At 55.6% G+C, this 16715-nt stretch overlaps 4 protein-coding genes across 4 annotated transcripts; 2 read left to right on the top strand and 2 right to left on the bottom strand.

Annotated features, from left to right (window-relative positions):
• The first annotated feature begins 236 nt into the window (after positions 1-236).
• On the top strand, positions 237-5331 carry QBC33DRAFT_9751 (molybdopterin binding aldehyde oxidase/xanthine dehydrogenase). Its single transcript, XM_060433218.1, has 3 exons — positions 237-855; positions 933-3128; positions 3191-5331. Exons 1-3 carry the CDS (start codon positions 671-673, stop codon positions 4971-4973), a joined length of 4164 nt encoding a protein of 1387 aa, XP_060288651.1. The 5' UTR covers positions 237-670; the 3' UTR covers positions 4974-5331.
• On the bottom strand, positions 4991-8754 carry QBC33DRAFT_521250 (meiosis protein SPO22/ZIP4 like-domain-containing protein). Its single transcript, XM_060426442.1, has 9 exons — positions 8449-8754; positions 8029-8394; positions 7824-7975; positions 7025-7747; positions 6839-6966; positions 6362-6783; positions 5734-6297; positions 5497-5672; positions 4991-5433 (listed from the first exon to the last, which is right to left on the bottom strand). Exons 1-9 carry the CDS (start codon positions 8528-8530, stop codon positions 5224-5226), a joined length of 2823 nt encoding a protein of 940 aa, XP_060288650.1. The 5' UTR covers positions 8531-8754; the 3' UTR covers positions 4991-5223.
• QBC33DRAFT_521246 (alternative oxidase) lies at positions 8755-11627 on the bottom strand. The gene is made up of 5 exons (XM_060426441.1): positions 11117-11627; positions 10995-11017; positions 10789-10806; positions 10357-10696; positions 8755-10295 (listed from the first exon to the last, which is right to left on the bottom strand). The coding sequence occupies exons 1-5, from the start codon at positions 11244-11246 to the stop codon at positions 9247-9249; spliced, it is 1560 nt and encodes a 519-aa protein (XP_060288649.1). The 5' UTR covers positions 11247-11627; the 3' UTR covers positions 8755-9246.
• A 649-nt stretch (positions 11628-12276) lies between these two features.
• QBC33DRAFT_521242 (ubiquitin elongating factor core-domain-containing protein) lies at positions 12277-16647 on the top strand. The gene is made up of 4 exons (XM_060426440.1): positions 12277-13612; positions 13664-13877; positions 13926-15325; positions 15401-16647. Exons 1-4 carry the CDS (start codon positions 12624-12626, stop codon positions 16296-16298), a joined length of 3501 nt encoding a protein of 1166 aa, XP_060288648.1. The 5' UTR covers positions 12277-12623; the 3' UTR covers positions 16299-16647.
• Positions 16648-16715: the final 68 nt, after the last annotated feature.

The raw sequence follows: 16715 nt of genomic DNA, 5'->3' as shown, positions 1-16715 counted from the left end.
GGTCAAAACCCCGAATAGCAGATACTTCAGCCCTGCAACTATGGGGTACCATTGGCTGCTCTAAATAGGTACGAATTGCCACCCAAAGAGCTGGGGTTTGCAGCTCCTGGGTAAGATCTAGGTAGATCTTGACCGCTAACACCGTCATGTCATAACCCCGCACTCTTGCTAGGGCGGCAGCACATGCTTGTCACTGAGAATAGGCATCCCCGCCCGACGCAATGCGGTGAAAGCCGTCAGAGACAACGCGGAGCCGGCCGAAACCTGTATGTCACAGGTACTGTAGGTGTATGCGAGTAGATAAGAGCAACACTTCCATTACCAAAGTTGAGCCACAAAACTCACACACTCCAGCACTTTGATTTGTTCAGATCCGTCGCCATACGTGTCATCCCGATACTATATCGAGAGGTTATTTATCATAGGGAACTAGGAAAGCCAAGGTATAGGCTAGGAGGGAGCTTGCCCGGGAACTGACCGGAGAGGTCCAAGGGTTTATCGCCACACCAGCGGCCGGAGCTGGCGTGGCACCAGCCGACTCAGATAATAACCCCTTGCATTCCCGCCCCCCGCCTGGCATCTCGCATTTTCAGTAGAAGTCCTGTGGACGAACCCCTAACTCCTAGCTTCCTGATGCATAAAACTTGAAGCTTCCAAGAGATCGAGTGACATGGCACCGATCGCCATCTCCCCAGAGAGGGATCCCAACGACACCGTGGGGACGACCCTCACGACGACTTTTGACGACACGATCCGCTTCTATCTGAACGGCACACGTGTCGTTTTGGACGAAATCGATCCCGAGGTCACGCTGCTCGAGTACCTCCGGGGGATCGGTTTGACCGGGACCAAGCTGTGCGGCACTGCTCTCATATGTTCGACGAGCTCCCCGTCGGGGCTACACATTAGCTAACTAGGCTTTCCCTACCCAGTGGCTGCGGCGAGGGCGGATGTGGCGCCTGCACCGTCGTCGTCTCCCAGTACAACCCGACCACCAAGCAGATCTACCACGCGAGCGTCAACGCCTGCCTCGCGCCCCTCGCCAGCGTCGACGGCAAGCATGTCATCACCATCGAGGGTATCGGCAACGTCAAGAAGCCGCACCCGGCCCAGGAACGGGTCGCGAGGGGCAACGGCAGCCAGTGCGGCTTCTGCACCCCCGGCATAGTCATGAGCCTGTATGCCCTGCTGCGGAACAACCAGAACCCGACCGAGCACGACGTCGAGGAGGCCTTTGACGGGAACCTGTGTCGATGTACGGGCTATCGCTCCATCCTGGATGCTGCGCAGACGTTTAGTACGCGAAAGGCATGTGGGAAAAGCACGGCAAATGGCGGTAGTGGCTGCTGCATGGAGAACGGGGACGGGGGCGGATGCTGCAAGGACGGTAATGGCGAGGTGGATGGTAGTGAGGCCATCAAGAAGAGGTTTACTCCCCCAGATTTTATAGAGTATGATCCCAGCACGGAGCTCATCTTCCCCTCGGCCCTGAAGAAGTACGAATTCAAGCCCCTTTCGTTCGGCAACAAGCGGAAGAGGTGGTACCGGCCCGTGACGCTCGACCAGCTGCTGGAGATCAAGAGCGTCTACCCGAGCGCGAAGATCATCGGCGGGAGCACGGAGACGCAGATCGAGATCAAGTTCAAGGCGATGCAGTATCCTGTCTCCGTCTACGTCGGGGACATCCCGGAGCTGAGAACATATTCTTTCAAGGAGGATAACGTCGAGGTCGGCGGGAATGTCATACTGACAGACCTCGAGAGCATCAGCTCGGATGCCGTCCAGCACTACGGCGAAGCCAGGGGGCAGGTATTCAACGCCATCTTGAAGCAGCTGAAGTATTTCGCCGGTAGGCAGATCAGAAACGTGGGCACGCCAGCCGGCAATCTCGTGACAGCATCGCCAATCTCGGATCTGAATCCCGTCTTCATGGCTTCCGACTCGATCCTTGTTGCGAAATCGTTGGGCAGCGAGGTTGAGATCCCCATGTCGCAGTTCTTCACGGGCTACCGACAGACAGCCCTCCCCCCCGAGGCGGTCGTCGCGTCGATCCGCATCCCGGTCACCCGGGAGAAGGGGGAGTTCTTCAGGACCTACAAGCAGGCGAAGCGGAAGGACGACGACATCGCCATAGTCACCGCGGCGCTAAAGGTCCGCCTGAGCGACGAGGGGGTCGTCGAGAAGGCGAACCTTGTGTATGGCGGGATGGCCCCCACCACGGTTGCGGCCAAGACGGCGAACGCGTTTCTGGAGGGCAAGAGATTTGCCGAGCTCGAAACCCTGGAAGGCTCAATGGACGCCCTGGAGGAGGATTTCAACCTGACCTTTGGCGTGCCCGGTGGCATGGCGTCGTACAGGAAGTCGTTGGCGCTCGGCTTCTTCTACCGGTTCTACCATGAGGTCATGATCTTATTGGGACATCCCGAGAATGCCGATGACGAAGCCGCCCCGGAACTCGAGAGAAGGATATCGGGGGGGTACGAAGACAGAGAGGCGACGGCGGCTTACGAACAGGAGATCGTGGGCAAGTCAAACCCGCACCTTGCAGCTCTGAAGCAGAGCACCGGGGAGGCGCAGTACACGGATGATATCCCCTCGTTGAAGAATGAGCTGTACGGCTGTCTAGTATTGTCTACAAAAGCCCACGCTAAGATCAAGTCGGTCGACTACTCGGCCGCGCTGGACATTCCGGGCGTTGTTGACGTAGTCGACAAGGACGACATGCCCAGTCCGCGGGCCAACCGGTGGGGGGCACCGCACCACGAGGAGATGTTCTTGGCCGAGGACATGATCTACACGGCAGGGCAGCCGATCGCACTGGTCCTCGCGACGTCAGCAGCCAGGGCCGCCGAGGCAGCAAGGGCTGTCAAGATTGAATACGAAGAACTGCCCGCCATCTTCAGCATAGAAGAAGCCATCAAGAAGGAGAGCTTCTTCAATTTCCAGCGCCATATAAAGAAAGGCGACCCGGAGGGCGCGTTCGCGAAATCGGATTATGTCTTCACGGGCACGGCTAGGATGGGGGGCCAGGAGCATTTCTACCTCGAGACCAACGCCTGTCTCGTCGTCCCAAAACCTGAAGATGGGGAGATTGAGATTTTCTCGAGCACTCAGAATCCGAACGAGGCGTGAGTCGGCCCTGTAACTCCATTAATCTGTTGAGAAAATCGTTCACTGACCCTCTTCATAGACAAGCGTATGCCGCGCAGGTATGCGATGTCAAGGCAAACAAGGTCGTTGTGAGAGTAAAACGCCTAGGAGGAGGCTTCGGAGGGAAGGAGACGAGATCCGTGCAACTCAGCTCGATCCTGGCCCTGGCTGCCCAGAAGACTCGTCGGCCGGTACGGTGTATGCTGACCAGAGAAGAGGACATGGTCACCACCGGGCAGAGACACCCCTTCCTCGGAAAGTGGAAGGTCGGGGTCAACAGGGACGGGAAGATCCAGGCGCTGGACCTCGACATCTTCACCAACGGTGGCTGGAGCTGGGACCTGAGCGCCGCGGTCTGCGAGAGATCACTCTCGCACTCGGATGGCTGCTACATGATCCCCAACATACACGTGCGCGGCCGGATCTGTAAGACGAACACCATGTCCAACACGGCCTTCCGGGGCTTCGGCGGACCCCAGGGCATGTTCATCGCCGAGACGTACATGACCGAGGTCGCCGACCGCCTGGGCATGTCGGTCGAGAGGTTCCGCGAGATCAACCTCTACGAGCCTGGGGAACTCACGCACTTCAACCAGCCCCTGACGGACTGGCACGTGCCGCTCATGTACAAACAGGTGCTCGCCGAATCCGACTACGAGGCCCGGCGCGCGCGAATAACCAAGTTCAACGCCACGCATAGGTGGCGCAAGCGCGGGCTGGCGCTGATCCCCACAAAGTTCGGCATCTCGTTCACGGCGCTGTGGTTCAACCAGGCCGGCGCGCTCGTGCACATCTACCAGGACGGGTCCGTCCTCGTCGCCCACGGCGGAACCGAGATGGGCCAGGGCCTGCACACCAAGATGGCCATGGTGGCTGCGCAGGCGCTCGGCGTGCCCCTGGACGACGTCTTCATCTCCGAGACGGCCACCAACACGGTCGCCAACACGTCCGCCACGGCCGCCTCCGCCTCGTCCGACCTCAACGGCTACGCCGTCCACAACGCCTGCACCCAGCTCAACAGCCGCCTGCGCCCCTACCGCGAGCGCCTCGGCGCCTCCGCCCCGATGGCCGACGTCGCGCGCGCCGCCTACCTCGACCGCGTCAACCTGTCGGCGCAGGGCTTCTACCGCACGCCCGAGATCGGCTACGACTGGGCCGCCAACGCGGGCAAGATGTTCTTCTACTTCACCCAGGGCGTCGCCGCCGCCGAGGCCGAGCTCGACGCCCTGACGGGCACCTGGACCTGCCTTCGCGCCGACGTCAAGATGGACGTCGGCCGCAGCATCAACCCGGCCGTAGACTACGGCCAGATCCAGGGCGCCTTCGTCCAGGGGGTCGGCCTCTTCACCACCGAGGAGAGCCTCTGGCTGCGCGGGGGCCCCGCCGCCGGGAGCCTGGCCACGCGCGGGCCCGGGACGTACAAGATCCCCGGGTTCAGGGACATACCGCAGACGTTCAACGTCTCCCTGCTCCGCGACGTCGAGTGGGCCGACCTCCGCACCATCCAGCGCAGCCGCGGCGTCGGCGAGCCGCCCCTGTTCATGGGCAGCGCCGTGTTCTTCGCCATCCGGGACGCACTCGTCGCGGCGAGGCGCCAGTACGGCGTCGCCGTACGACCGCTGCCGCCAGCCCCGGGTGTCGTGGGCGATGATGATGATGATGATGATGATGATGACAACGACGACAATGACGACCCCGGCCTGCTCCGACTAGAGAGCCCCGCTACTCCCGAGAGGATCAGGCTCGCGTGCGTGGATCCCATCATGGAGAGGTCGAGGGTCCGCCCCAAGGAGGGGGAGGATAGTTTCTTTATTGCTATCTGATTCAATCACTCATGCATGGCATTTTATGACGGGCGATGACTTGGTGTTGGGGATACAATCTGGTTATCTAGCAATTTGGTAGTGTTGCTAGGGAAATTGGAGCGACATTGGCTTTCCGTTTGGTTGGATGATTCAGTGCCATACATGCGCTTCTACCGTAGTCTGTTCGACTGTTCCATGAGTAGCTCGTTGCCTTGAAGCAAATCGTCACCTGCCCCAACACCTCACACAGAACCCCCGCCATCTACACTTACTTGGCATCGAAGCGCAGTGACAGGTGCTTCTCGTGAAGGATTCCCTCGAGGGCTCCACCGTCGTTGCAGTAGTGTGCCAGATTCAGTGCTTTACTTGCCCACTGCTTGGACTGCTCGTCTTGCCTTGCCGCGTAGCAGTCAACAGCATGATTGAACGCTGTTGTTGCCAGCCACTCCAGCTCTTCCGCCGGCATCTGGTTCATCGTCTATCGACGAGATTAGCCCAACTCGAATTACCATAGAGACCCTACCTGGCCGAGAGGGCGCACCTTGGATGCCTCGCAAGTCCACTCGCAAAACTCGTCCATCAGCCCCAGCGCAAGACCATCGTCGAGTGGCAATGTAGCCTGGAATAGGCAGCGCATATACTTGGCCAACTTCTCTACCGTGAAATTCTCCAGAGTCCATATTTCGTTGATGATGATCCTCATCGTGGCGTAAAGTTCTGGACGGACGATTCGATTAGCAGAATACAAGGAAGGAGCTTTTGAACATGAGGCAGCTACCTCGACCTGGCACACTTGATCTCAAAAGACAATCCCCCATTCCTTGGAATGCTGTAACGCTCTTACATTGGACCGTCTTTCGGATAATCTCGCCCAGATCTTCCCATTTCTTGAGGCAGATGGCGCCCTCGAGGTCAAATGTTAGCAGCGTCGCCAGCTTGCTGAGGAGGTCTTCCCGAGCTTTCCCTTCCAGAGAATCCAATCGACCGGGCAGTTCCGCTTCAAAGGCAGCAATATGCTTCCGCATCAGCAGATAGTCTTGTAACTGCTTCTCAACATTGTCCTGCGTTCGTGCCTGTGCTACCAATGCCGACGCAATGATGAAATTGCTGAATATGAGCTTGAAAGACATATCTTGGGCAACTTGAGAGGTGACATCCGAAGGGAACAGCTTGATAATGCTCGTGCAAGCCGTCAAGATATGGATGGAGTGGCGTAGATCCCAGCTGTCGAGGTGTTTCAAGCCAAGGTTATAGGCATTCCTGGCAAACCAGTCAAGCTCATCAATGCTGAAAAGCTTGTTGCCGTTGGCATCTCGTGGCTCTCGTTCTATCGCCGTGACAGCTTTGTTCAAGCACATTAGCTGAGAGAGTTCTATTAGGACTGCATTCCTGATGGAGCTCCTTACCAGCATCAAATAGCTCGCAGAGGTATTGAACACCGTCCATCTCTCCGCATCGACCATCGTCACTGTCTAAAACCGACTTCAGAAGCCTAATGGTGCATCGAAGGAGTGCTGGAAGGTGTACAGGGCTCGGCGACTTGTACTCGTGCTTCTCAAGCAGCTTCCTCAGAGCCTCTACAGCACAGACCTTATCTCCGGCCTGCTGCGAGTCGACAACGCAGGCATAAAGATAATCCTGTTGCTCAGTGGCCATGCTGACACTTTCGAGGCATCGGGTAGCCAAAGAACGATCGCCAGTCCGGGTTGCGACTTTATACATCAAGTACATGGTTTTCGGTTCCCGTTGTGTGCTCTCGGCCATAGAATGGAATATTGACCGAGCCCCGTCCATCTCATTTCTCGCAATGGCGCAGAGAAGGACTTTCCTTCGCAAAAATAGTCAGCGCGAGCGGTGATATATTGCGATAAGACCGCCGGTACCTTTCCAGTTTTGCTATATTACCTGGTCCACAGTTCCGGAAAGCGGCATGAAGGGCCAGATGGCACCATTTCTCGGCCAACTCGAACTGCCCTAGGGAATAACCCGATTCGAGCCTTTTCCAGATCAGCTGAAAGAGTGCCTGCTGTCAGTATAACTAAACAGAGGAGAGTGGTGTTCCCACTTACTGTCTGCGCAGCAATAGCGGCATCGGCACTGAGGTGCCTGTCCACTTGGGTGAGGACATCCTCCGCTGATTGTATAGTGTCGACCGAGTCACGTTGGTTGGTCGTCATCCACATACGGATGATGACGAGTCTTTCTATCCACTCGTCTGTATCGGCATTGCGAAGAGCTCTGATGAACTCATCGATCACCTTGCACCCAAGGCCTGGAGTCTTGTCATGCAACTTCCGGATGTGATGGACGACGAGCTTGAAGGTCGATTCGGTGAAGTTGAAGGACTTGATCATACGTCGTAGGACATCAGCATAAGAATCACTGTCAAAGACCTCCGCAGGGCTCTTCTGCAGTATCTCAAGTCTCAGGAGCGAAACTACCAGCTCATTGCCCATCTCTGACTCGATGACGTTGACAAGATTGTCTGCAGTTTCGAAGCCGCCAGTCGTTCCCAGACCCAATAGAGCCGTGACTAGGGTTTGCAATATGGCCGTCCGCAACTCGATAGCTTCGCGGCTCAAAAGTTCCAGTCCCTGGCTGTTGACAACGTCGTGTGCTCGGTTGAGCCATTTGGCAGCCATCGAGAAATCGCTCTTCCCAGACAAATCTTTGCCAATCTCGTATAAGACATCTGCCAGCTTCTCAACTTGATAGGGGTCCAGAAATTCAGGGGTTAGCTTCCCGTTGTTGTACATGTGTTCGGCGACATCTAGCCGGTTTTCCTTCCACGCCTAGATGGTCAAGATTAGTCGAACAGAGGCTAAATATCGGCCTTGCGCCGTCCACAGGTTGTTAGGGAATGCTTACCAATGCAGCACGGAGGATGAAGTACTCGGCTTCAAGACCCCTGGCATCCTTCACGTCATCGGCCGACAAGTCGCTGCGAAGGTCGTGTAGTCGAGTGTTGCAATCTACGGCTTTCTGCAACACCAGCGTGGCAAACCCAAACTCAGAATCATCTGCTTGTCAAGAGGTAAGAAACTTGGTCTCATCATTGATCGCTGTCTCATACCAATACAACTCCTCCCGGCCTTGAGCGCGAGCCTCAGGAGCCGGACGACGGCTGCGGCGTCAGCATTCTCTGTACACTGCGCGGCGCCGAGGAGATGGAAGGCGAAGACGCGGCCGAGAAGAAACAACTTCCGCTTGTTCGTCGAGCGAGGTTGAGCATCGGACTCTCGCCTAAGGCGGGTGCAGAGATTCCACAATACTGTCCCGGCCCGATCGAGCTCGCTGTCTCCGGCTGAACCCGGCTTGCTTCTCTGCGAGTGGGAGTGTAGGGACCGTATGTGGCCTCGGAGTTCGTCAAGTAGTTGATTGTCTTCGGCTGCGCCAAGTGGATCGCTCAATAGTCGCCCTTGGAGGTTGACGGCGGAGGCTGGGAGAGGGCTGAGTGATGGTCTATCGTAAATGTCTTAGGTGGGCCACCTACCAGCAATGGTTTTGATGCGCTTCCCTTTGGCCCCTAGGACCTTAGGATGAGCTGCATGCGGCGCAGCGGCATCGGGTGTCATTGTCTGAAGGGGCTTCGGTCTTTTGGCAGGTCAATCACCAACTTGATCTTTTTTCCTTTCTCGACCTGGACTTTGCGGAAGCTGCTTCAGGGTGCGCTCGGTGATGGAGATGCTCCGAACATCGACAGAATGGGCTCTAGGTAAGATACTAACCCCTCGGGTGGGGAATGGGTGAGAATCTGGGGATCTAGAAGTGCAGCATATGATTCTGAAGAGTACAGGCAGGTTAGGTGGTAGGTAAGATAAGTCGAATTTCTGATTTCTGTTGGGAATTAGAAAACTGAAGGTCCCTTCTGGCTGTGGAAGGTGCGATCGATGACCCTATCGAATGCCCGCCCCTCTATCCCCGTATGCCACCCTGTTCCCTACCTACCAAACCGCCAAGACTCCATTTTCTTGTCCGAGATATCCCATGAGCGCCGAGTGGAGAATGCGGAAAACGTGTTGCTGAGGAGAGAAGATCCCATACATAGCCCAGATAACGATAGCAGGACGGTTCGCCTTCTCTTGCTGCCCGGCTCCAAGTGTTGCGTGGTCTGGCATGTCCAGCACCGTCTAATAGGGCAAGCTATGCTCCGTGTTCCGGAATATATATATGCATAGCTCATCTAAAATGTTATTTGGGATCGTGGGGCAGGAAGTTTCCTACGATTAGACAAGGACTGGGGCTAGTTGTCAGCAAGCAAGTCAGGGGGGAGAGGAGTACGGTCTAGACATTACATTTTGTGTTCGTCCCTCCGGATCATGAAGGAGAAACAGCAGTTGACGATGGGGCGATTTGACGGATCGTTGGGACTCTTGAGAGAGCATGCTGTCAAGAGGGTATCGTGCGATGGGTCAAACGCTATCGTCCCGAATTCTTCCCAGTACCGCACCACAGAGTCCTCAGTCAGGATCTCGTGTAACGCAATCTTGCCCTGTGGTGGATTAACGGTGAGCGTCTTGGAAGACCAGCATTTGGGTGGGTAGCTTACGCCGCGCAATGTCTCGACGGGCACGTTGATCAACTCTGCCATCTCCTTATTGCCCCTGAAGATCTCTCCTGTCCTCCTCCAGCAGCAGGCGGGAACCGCCATGCTAGCAAACACTCGGTCGTACTCGAGGAGCGTCTTCTCAAACCACATCTCAACAATGACGAGGTCCATGTCCGTCAGGGCTTGCGACTTTTCGCGGAACTTTGGTCTGAACCGGTCGAGCTGCCGGAGGATCTTTTGCCTAGAGGCCGGGGCGACATTGGTCTCGAGGTATGTCGAGAGCCGCGCATAACCCTTGATGTAGTTGAAGGGCTTCAGCAGCCCTGCGTCGTACTTGGCCTTCAGGACACGCTGCATCCGCTCCTCGGGCGTGTCGTTGCCGGACGGGTCGGCCGCCTGTAGGTAGTATTCGCGAGCCTTGTCGACGGGGATGACGCTCGACGGGCGCGAGATGGCCTTGCCCTGATCGGCGCTGGTGCTCGGCGGGGGCATGGATCTTGTCTGCATGGCGCTCTGGGCGAGAAGGCCGCTGTTGCTGCTGGCTCCGGCGGCGGCGTTGCTGCTGGCACTGTTGTTGACGAAATCCGATACGACATCAGGCTGGTTCCCGAGGAGCTGGTTCTGGTCATCCGGTAACAGTGCGGCGTCATCAAGCATGCTACTATGTAAGAAATCGTTCAAAAGGTTGAACTCATTCGTGACCTCGGGCACAATCATGTAGTTGGGGTGGTAGCTGTGCATGTCGTGAAAGTGGTTTTGGGCTGACAGCAACGCATCAGGGAAACCAGCGACTATGGATCGTAACCTCAGCTGCTGTGCGGTGAGTACGTCGGACGGAGTTACGAGACCTACATTCATTCATGTTGCTGCTCAAGGCATTTCCCTGGATGCCAGGGACTGGCGTGGGTTGCACAAGCTGTAGGGAGTTGGCCCGGGCTAGCGAGCGTGCATTGAAGGTAGTAGACTTTGTGGTCTGCCCGGGACCAGCAGTCAGGCTACCGTCGAACGAGGGCGGCCTCATGCTATTTGTTGTCTGGTCGACTGAGTTGTGGCCCATTTCCGACTGGGTCTCCGATTCGTCGACGGTCGATGCCCCCGGTATACTCTTGGACTTCTTGGACTCGGGGTCTCGCGGCTCATCGTGGCATAGGTGCCCAATGTCGCGCTTAACACATCTCGTACATGGTCTCTCCTGTTGGTGGGAGGGGAGGGGGGAGGAGATTCGGGTCAACGCCTGTTCGTGGTCGACGAGCAATACCCGCGCAAGGGGAGGAGCTTACATACGAGATCACACGTCATGTGCTGGAACCAGACAAAGTCGCCCAAGGTCAGTCAGTACAGTTCCTCCAATATATATATATACATATGTATGTATGCGGCACCCGAGAATCGCACTGCAATGCCAATGCCCTCGCTAGGGGCAATAGTTCGCAGCCATCAGGGGGGAAGGGGGTAGGGAGCCAATAGCTGGGCGTCGGTAGAGCACTTACAGATCGTCGGCAATACACGCAGGCTGTAGGAACGCGGTGACGGGCATTAGCTCGTGAACGACAGGATCAGAGCTGAAAGGGGGAAAGGGGCGAGGGCGGTGGAGGGGAGGGGACCAAATCACCATGGTTGACCTTGCGCCTCTTCTTGGGGGTCTTGATGGCGTTGTCGGGAGCGGGCGCATGGCGATCCTTCAGCTTGGTCTCTCTCCCAGACTCGGAGGCATTGGACTCGATCCCGTTCTTTCCCTCCATGGCTTCTTCTCTATTCTGGCCGCTCAGCGGACTCGGCTCCCATTGGGCCTCGTGGTTACGCAATGGACGTCGAGTTTGTGGCTCATTTGAGCAAGGCCCGCGGCTTTTTGCAGACCCTCAAGACGATTCGACGCCCGTCCCGAGGTTCCTCGTCGCTAGTATGAGTTGGAGACGCACTTGGAGCCTTCGCAACTGTACGGATCGAATATCCGGGAGGTCGACGAAATCAATCGCACTGTGAGTATCGTCGGATGGAGAGACAGACCGTCCACGGCCGTGGAGGAGGAAAAGTATAGGTGGTCTAGCTCTGTCCAGGTCATCGCGTGAGCGAAGGCCCAAAGGGCAACATGGATTGCCGGGTGGTTGCGGCCCACCGGCAATGTACATACCTGCTTATTAGTAAGGTACCTAGGTACCCCCTCCAACCCACCAAGATGGTCCAGGAATAAGCAGGAGGGGCTGGGGCAAAACTGAGGGGGTTTGCAACTGGCGCATGCGCTAAAGTTGGCCCCAAGAGCCTCCATGGGCTTGGCTCATCGATGAATTTGTCGATTTACATTGTGAGGTGGTGGGAGGTCACTACCTGTACCTACACAGAGTCGGTAGCACTATAGAAATTGTGGCAACGATGCACCTACCTACTTTGTGCACCGGGCTATCTGCTACTTTGCCTAAGACACACGAGGTTCTCCAGCGCCCCGGGACATAGGTAGGTACCTACTACATGGATGCTCATCTCCGTATATGTTGTACTCGCAGGAGAATCTTCATGTCAGCTCCTCCTTACTCCCTGTCTGGAGATGTACCTACTCTGAGGTGAGAATGAGCCATAACGGTGACTTAGGTAGGTACCTTAGCTGGTATGAGAGTATACGTACTTTCGCACTTCGGTTTCTCGAGGGAATGAAGGTTCCCATTTTATCTCAATCTAGGTCCTGATTAGTAATGCCACGCCTCTCTAGCTCCAGCTCTCATGGATTCTTCCACCTTCTCTCCTTCAAGACCTGGCAAATCAGCAGTTGGCTGAAAACTGTCGCCTGCCCAGGGGTAGGATGAACGGTAGCTTGGCATACTATACGGATCCGTACTAAAACAGGCAATAAAATGGACCCACCAAAACCAAAGGTTGACCTCGATCTACAACTACTACACTACTATACTCGTAGTAGTTTTGCAGAAAGGCGCGAATCCAAGGCAAATAGAAATTCTTGACAGATAAAATCCCACAATTTTGTGCACAACGGAATAATGCAGTGGGTTAGAGAAGGAACAGTTAGTTGCCTTCCATGTTAATGAGGGACTAGGATTTCTGCTTATTCCAGTATGGCTTCAGCCACTGAAGCCATTAATCACCTACATACCTATAATTAATCCAGCATGGGTCTGCACCACTGTTTAGCTCCACCCCGCCTTATCAGCCCCCGCCAGGTAACATCCCCAAGGTATGTACCGTGCCTAGTGCACCCCGATTTAAAGCTCAGGACCGCCTTTCATCATCGCCCCTCTGCCTGGACAGAACCTCACATCCAATTTCACCCTTTGGCAGCAGATCAGCACATCCCTCGAGTTCCTTTCGGCGAGATGGATCCTAACCAGGACCCTCAACCCCCGCCTCCTCCGGATGCCCCGGATCAAGAGAAAATGGAGCAGATTCGGAGGCGCCGACTTGCGAAGCTCGGATCTACAGCGACCAGCTCGCCAAAGCCCGACGAAGCTGCTTCTGCCCCAGAGGCCTCGTCCTCCCGGCAGTCACCAGGCAGCAGTAAACAAACCGAGAAGCCAGCCGCCGAACCCCGCCCGACCATCAACATCAAGCCCGCCCAACAACCCACAGGCGAGAACCCGTTCTCGCGGCTTACCGCTGCTCAACCTGCGAACAATGAACAAGGAGCCTCTGCAGGTAGTGTTAGAAATCCCAGGAAGAGATCGGCATCAGACATTGATCTGCTTCCAGCAGCTACAGCTCCGGCGCGAAAACAGACTCCGGCGAAAGAGGAGTCGATCGAAGACTACTCGCATAGGATGTTGAGTCACATCTTCCGTGTCTCGGTGGACCCGAATCAGGAGGCGAACAAGGCCGGCCCGAAGCTCACCTTCTTACCCAACTTGAGCCAAGACTTGCAAGAGTCTGGTGCGCCCTTGAAGCTCTCCCCCGACGTACTAGACTCTGCTATCCTGGAGGCTGCCACAGCTGTGCCCCGCGACAAGCCGGTCCTTGACTATCTGCTCTCTTGCTGGAAGAGGGTAGTGCGGGCCATCAAGCTCCTTCGAGGACCCGCGGCACAGAAAGAGGAGGTTCTCAAGGAGGCGAGGCGGATCTGCTTCAGCAACTGCATCTTTGCTCTCACCATGCCAGAGCTGTTCAGGTATATCTTATCTGTTTGCCATGGAAGTATTTGCTAATCACCCTGTTTAAGCCGCGAGCCCAACCCCCAACACGATACCCTCATGCCATATCTTCTTCGAGATATCGAGCACGACAACGGAATATGTCTCGATTTCTTCCAGGAAACAATCTCGCGTTTTGATGAAGACGACACAATCGAGCCGCTGTTCACCAAGGCGATGCTCGAAATTAGCAGCAAGCTCTCGACAATGAATATGAATGATGATTATAAGCCATACGTCAATGTGAGGTGTGCCCGCCCGGTGGAAGTTGAATTGTCACTGACCAGATAGGCTCTGTTGACTTACTCCAAGTTCCCGCGACTACTGGATGCTCTTGCCCAGAATTCCTGCTTCCAGATGGCTGTCTCGGCGCCAAACATCGAAAAGCACACAATACTGGGTCCCTTCTTCCGCATTTCCCCCCTCCAGCCCGAGGTTACTAGGGTTTACTTCTCTGGGCCGAGGACGATGGACAAGGGAGCAATCCGAAATGCCCAGAATGCCCTCCAGATCACCCTTGCAGCATATCAGACCGATCTGCGGAGCATTATCAACGCTTTTGTTCGGGCAAGCGTCGAGTCGAGGAACAAGGTGCTGGACTGGTTCGCGTACATCATGAATGCGAACCACAAGAGGCGCGCCATACAGGTGGACCCCCGAGAGGTCTCTTCCGACGGATTCATGATGAACGTTACGGTCATCCTGGATTGTCTCTGCGAGCCGTTCATGGATAGCACCTTCTCCAAGGTAGACCGCATCGACGTCAACTACTTTCGGTCCAACCCGAGAGTTGATATCAAGGACGAGACCAAGTTGAATGCCGACCAGTCCGAGTCCGATGCCTTCTATTCCCAAAAGGTAGACGGCGTCCCGAACTTCATCACCGAGGTGTTCTTCTTGACGCTCGCAGCACATCACTACGGTAGCGAGGCCACGAATTCCAAAATGAGGAACCTGGACAAGGACATCAAGTTCTACGAGAAGCACATCGCCTCGATGGAGGCGGAGCGTGCCAAGTTTGCAAACCGCCCGGAACAGCTTGCCTTGTTCGAGATCAGCCTGAAGAGGCATACCGATGTGCTGGAAAAGTCGGTGTCGCTGAAATACGCCATCGAAGGCGTGCTCCTGGAGGAGAAGATGCAGGGCCGGTCGCTTCAGTTCATGCGATACGTTGCCGTCTGGCTGCTCCGGGTGGCCAGTCAGTCGAACTACACGCCCGACAAGCCTCTTCGCCTGCCGCTGCCTGCAGATCAACCAGAGGCCTTCCGTTGCCTGCCCGAGTATGCGCTCCAGGACATTGTGGACAATTTCAAATTCGTCTTCCGCTTTGTTCCCCAGATCATCCTCTCGGCCGTTGGAGACGAGATGATTGCTCTCTGCATCACGTTTCTGGAATCATCCGAGTATATCCGGAACCCCTATCTGAAGTCGTCGCTCGTCTCCCTCCTCTTTTCCGGGACCTGGCCGACCTATCATCTGAAAAAGGGCGTCTTGGGAGACCTCTTGACAAATACAAAGTTTGCCAACGACTATCTCCTCCACGCGGTCATGAAGTTCTACATCGAATGCGAGTCGACCGGAGCACACACCCAATTCTACGATAAATTCAATATCCGATATGAGATATTCCAGGTGGTCAAGTGCATCTGGTCGAACGACTTGTACAAGCAGCAGCTTACGCAGCAGAGCAAGTAAGCCTACCCAACATGCTACTACCCCTGGCCCCCCCTTTTATTTTATCATTTTCACATGGCTAACTCGACCAGGTCAAACCGATCTTTCTTCGTCCAATTCGTCAACTTGCTGCTGAACGATGCGACATACGTGTTGGACGAGGGCCTGACAAAGTTCCCCAAGATCCACGAACTCCAGGAGGAGCTGAAGGATAGGAGCCTTTCCCAGCAAGATCGGGAGAAGAAAGAAGAGGAGTTACAGACGAACGAGAACCAAGCCCAGTCTTACATGCAGTTGGCCAACGAGACCGTTGCCATGATGAGACTCTTCACCAACGCACTGAGCGAATCTTTCACGATGCCCGAGATAGTGCACCGACTCGCGGCTATGCTGGATTATAACTTGGACATCCTCACAGGCCCCAAGTCCAAAAACCTCAAGGTCGAGAACCCGGACAAGTATTACTTCAGCCCGAGAACGCTCCTCCCAGAGCTTGTCGACATCTACCTGAACCTTGGCTCGAGCGCTACGTTTGTCGAGGCAGTCGCTGCCGACGGGCGGTCATACAAGCCCGAAAACTTCGACGCTACTTCGCGGATCCTGAGTAGCAGGGCGCTGAAGGACCCCTCGGAGATCGCAGCTTGGGAGGAGCTGAAGAAGAAGATAGCCATGGCCAAGGTCATCCTTGATCAGGCGGAGCAAGATCTTGGCGAAATCCCGGCAGAGTACGAGGATCCCATCATGGGAGATATCATGCGCGACCCGGTCATCCTCCCATCGAAGCACATTGTTGACCGGTCCACCATCGTCCAGCATCTGCTCTCGGACCCCAAGGACCCATACACGCGGCAGCCCATGACAGTCGATGATGTCGTCCCCGCTGTCGAGTTGCGCGAGCAGATTGAGAACTGGAAGGCGGGGCGAACTGCGGCGCGCAGGGCAGCGGTTGCCGACGCAGTTGCCGATGTTATGGACACCACCGAGGGGTGAGTATTCTCAGGCAGAGGAACCAGGTGAAATGACGGGGGTCTCGCAAATAGAAGGCATTTGTGCATTGTTTTCTACTAAGCATCATGGCCTTTTGGCTTACCAGAGCACTTTTGCTCCAACCAACGGTGGAAGGAAATCACACAAGGGCAACTAAACTGCATAGGTCTCGGAGTTTGGAGAAGTGTCTACTAGGTGTGCATTTAATCCCAAGATGTTGATTTCCAACTAGTTTAATCATAGATTACATTGGTCTCGCGTGGGAGCTCTCATCGAGGGACCATCGTCTAGAACATGGCATTAGATAGACTCTACGCTACTCTCAGAAATGACAGGAATGACCCGTTCCAGATGCAATGTCTCGCACCGGAAACATACATGATCAATCTGATAAATCCTACGCACAACCCCTGCATCTGT

Source organism: Phialemonium atrogriseum, assembly GCF_030411735.1.
Source record: "Phialemonium atrogriseum strain 8032-3 unplaced genomic scaffold QBC33scaffold_1, whole genome shotgun sequence".
Taxonomy (NCBI): Eukaryota; Fungi; Ascomycota; class Sordariomycetes; order Cephalothecales; family Cephalothecaceae; genus Phialemonium; species Phialemonium atrogriseum.
This window is presented reverse-complemented; position numbering and strand designations above follow the sequence as displayed.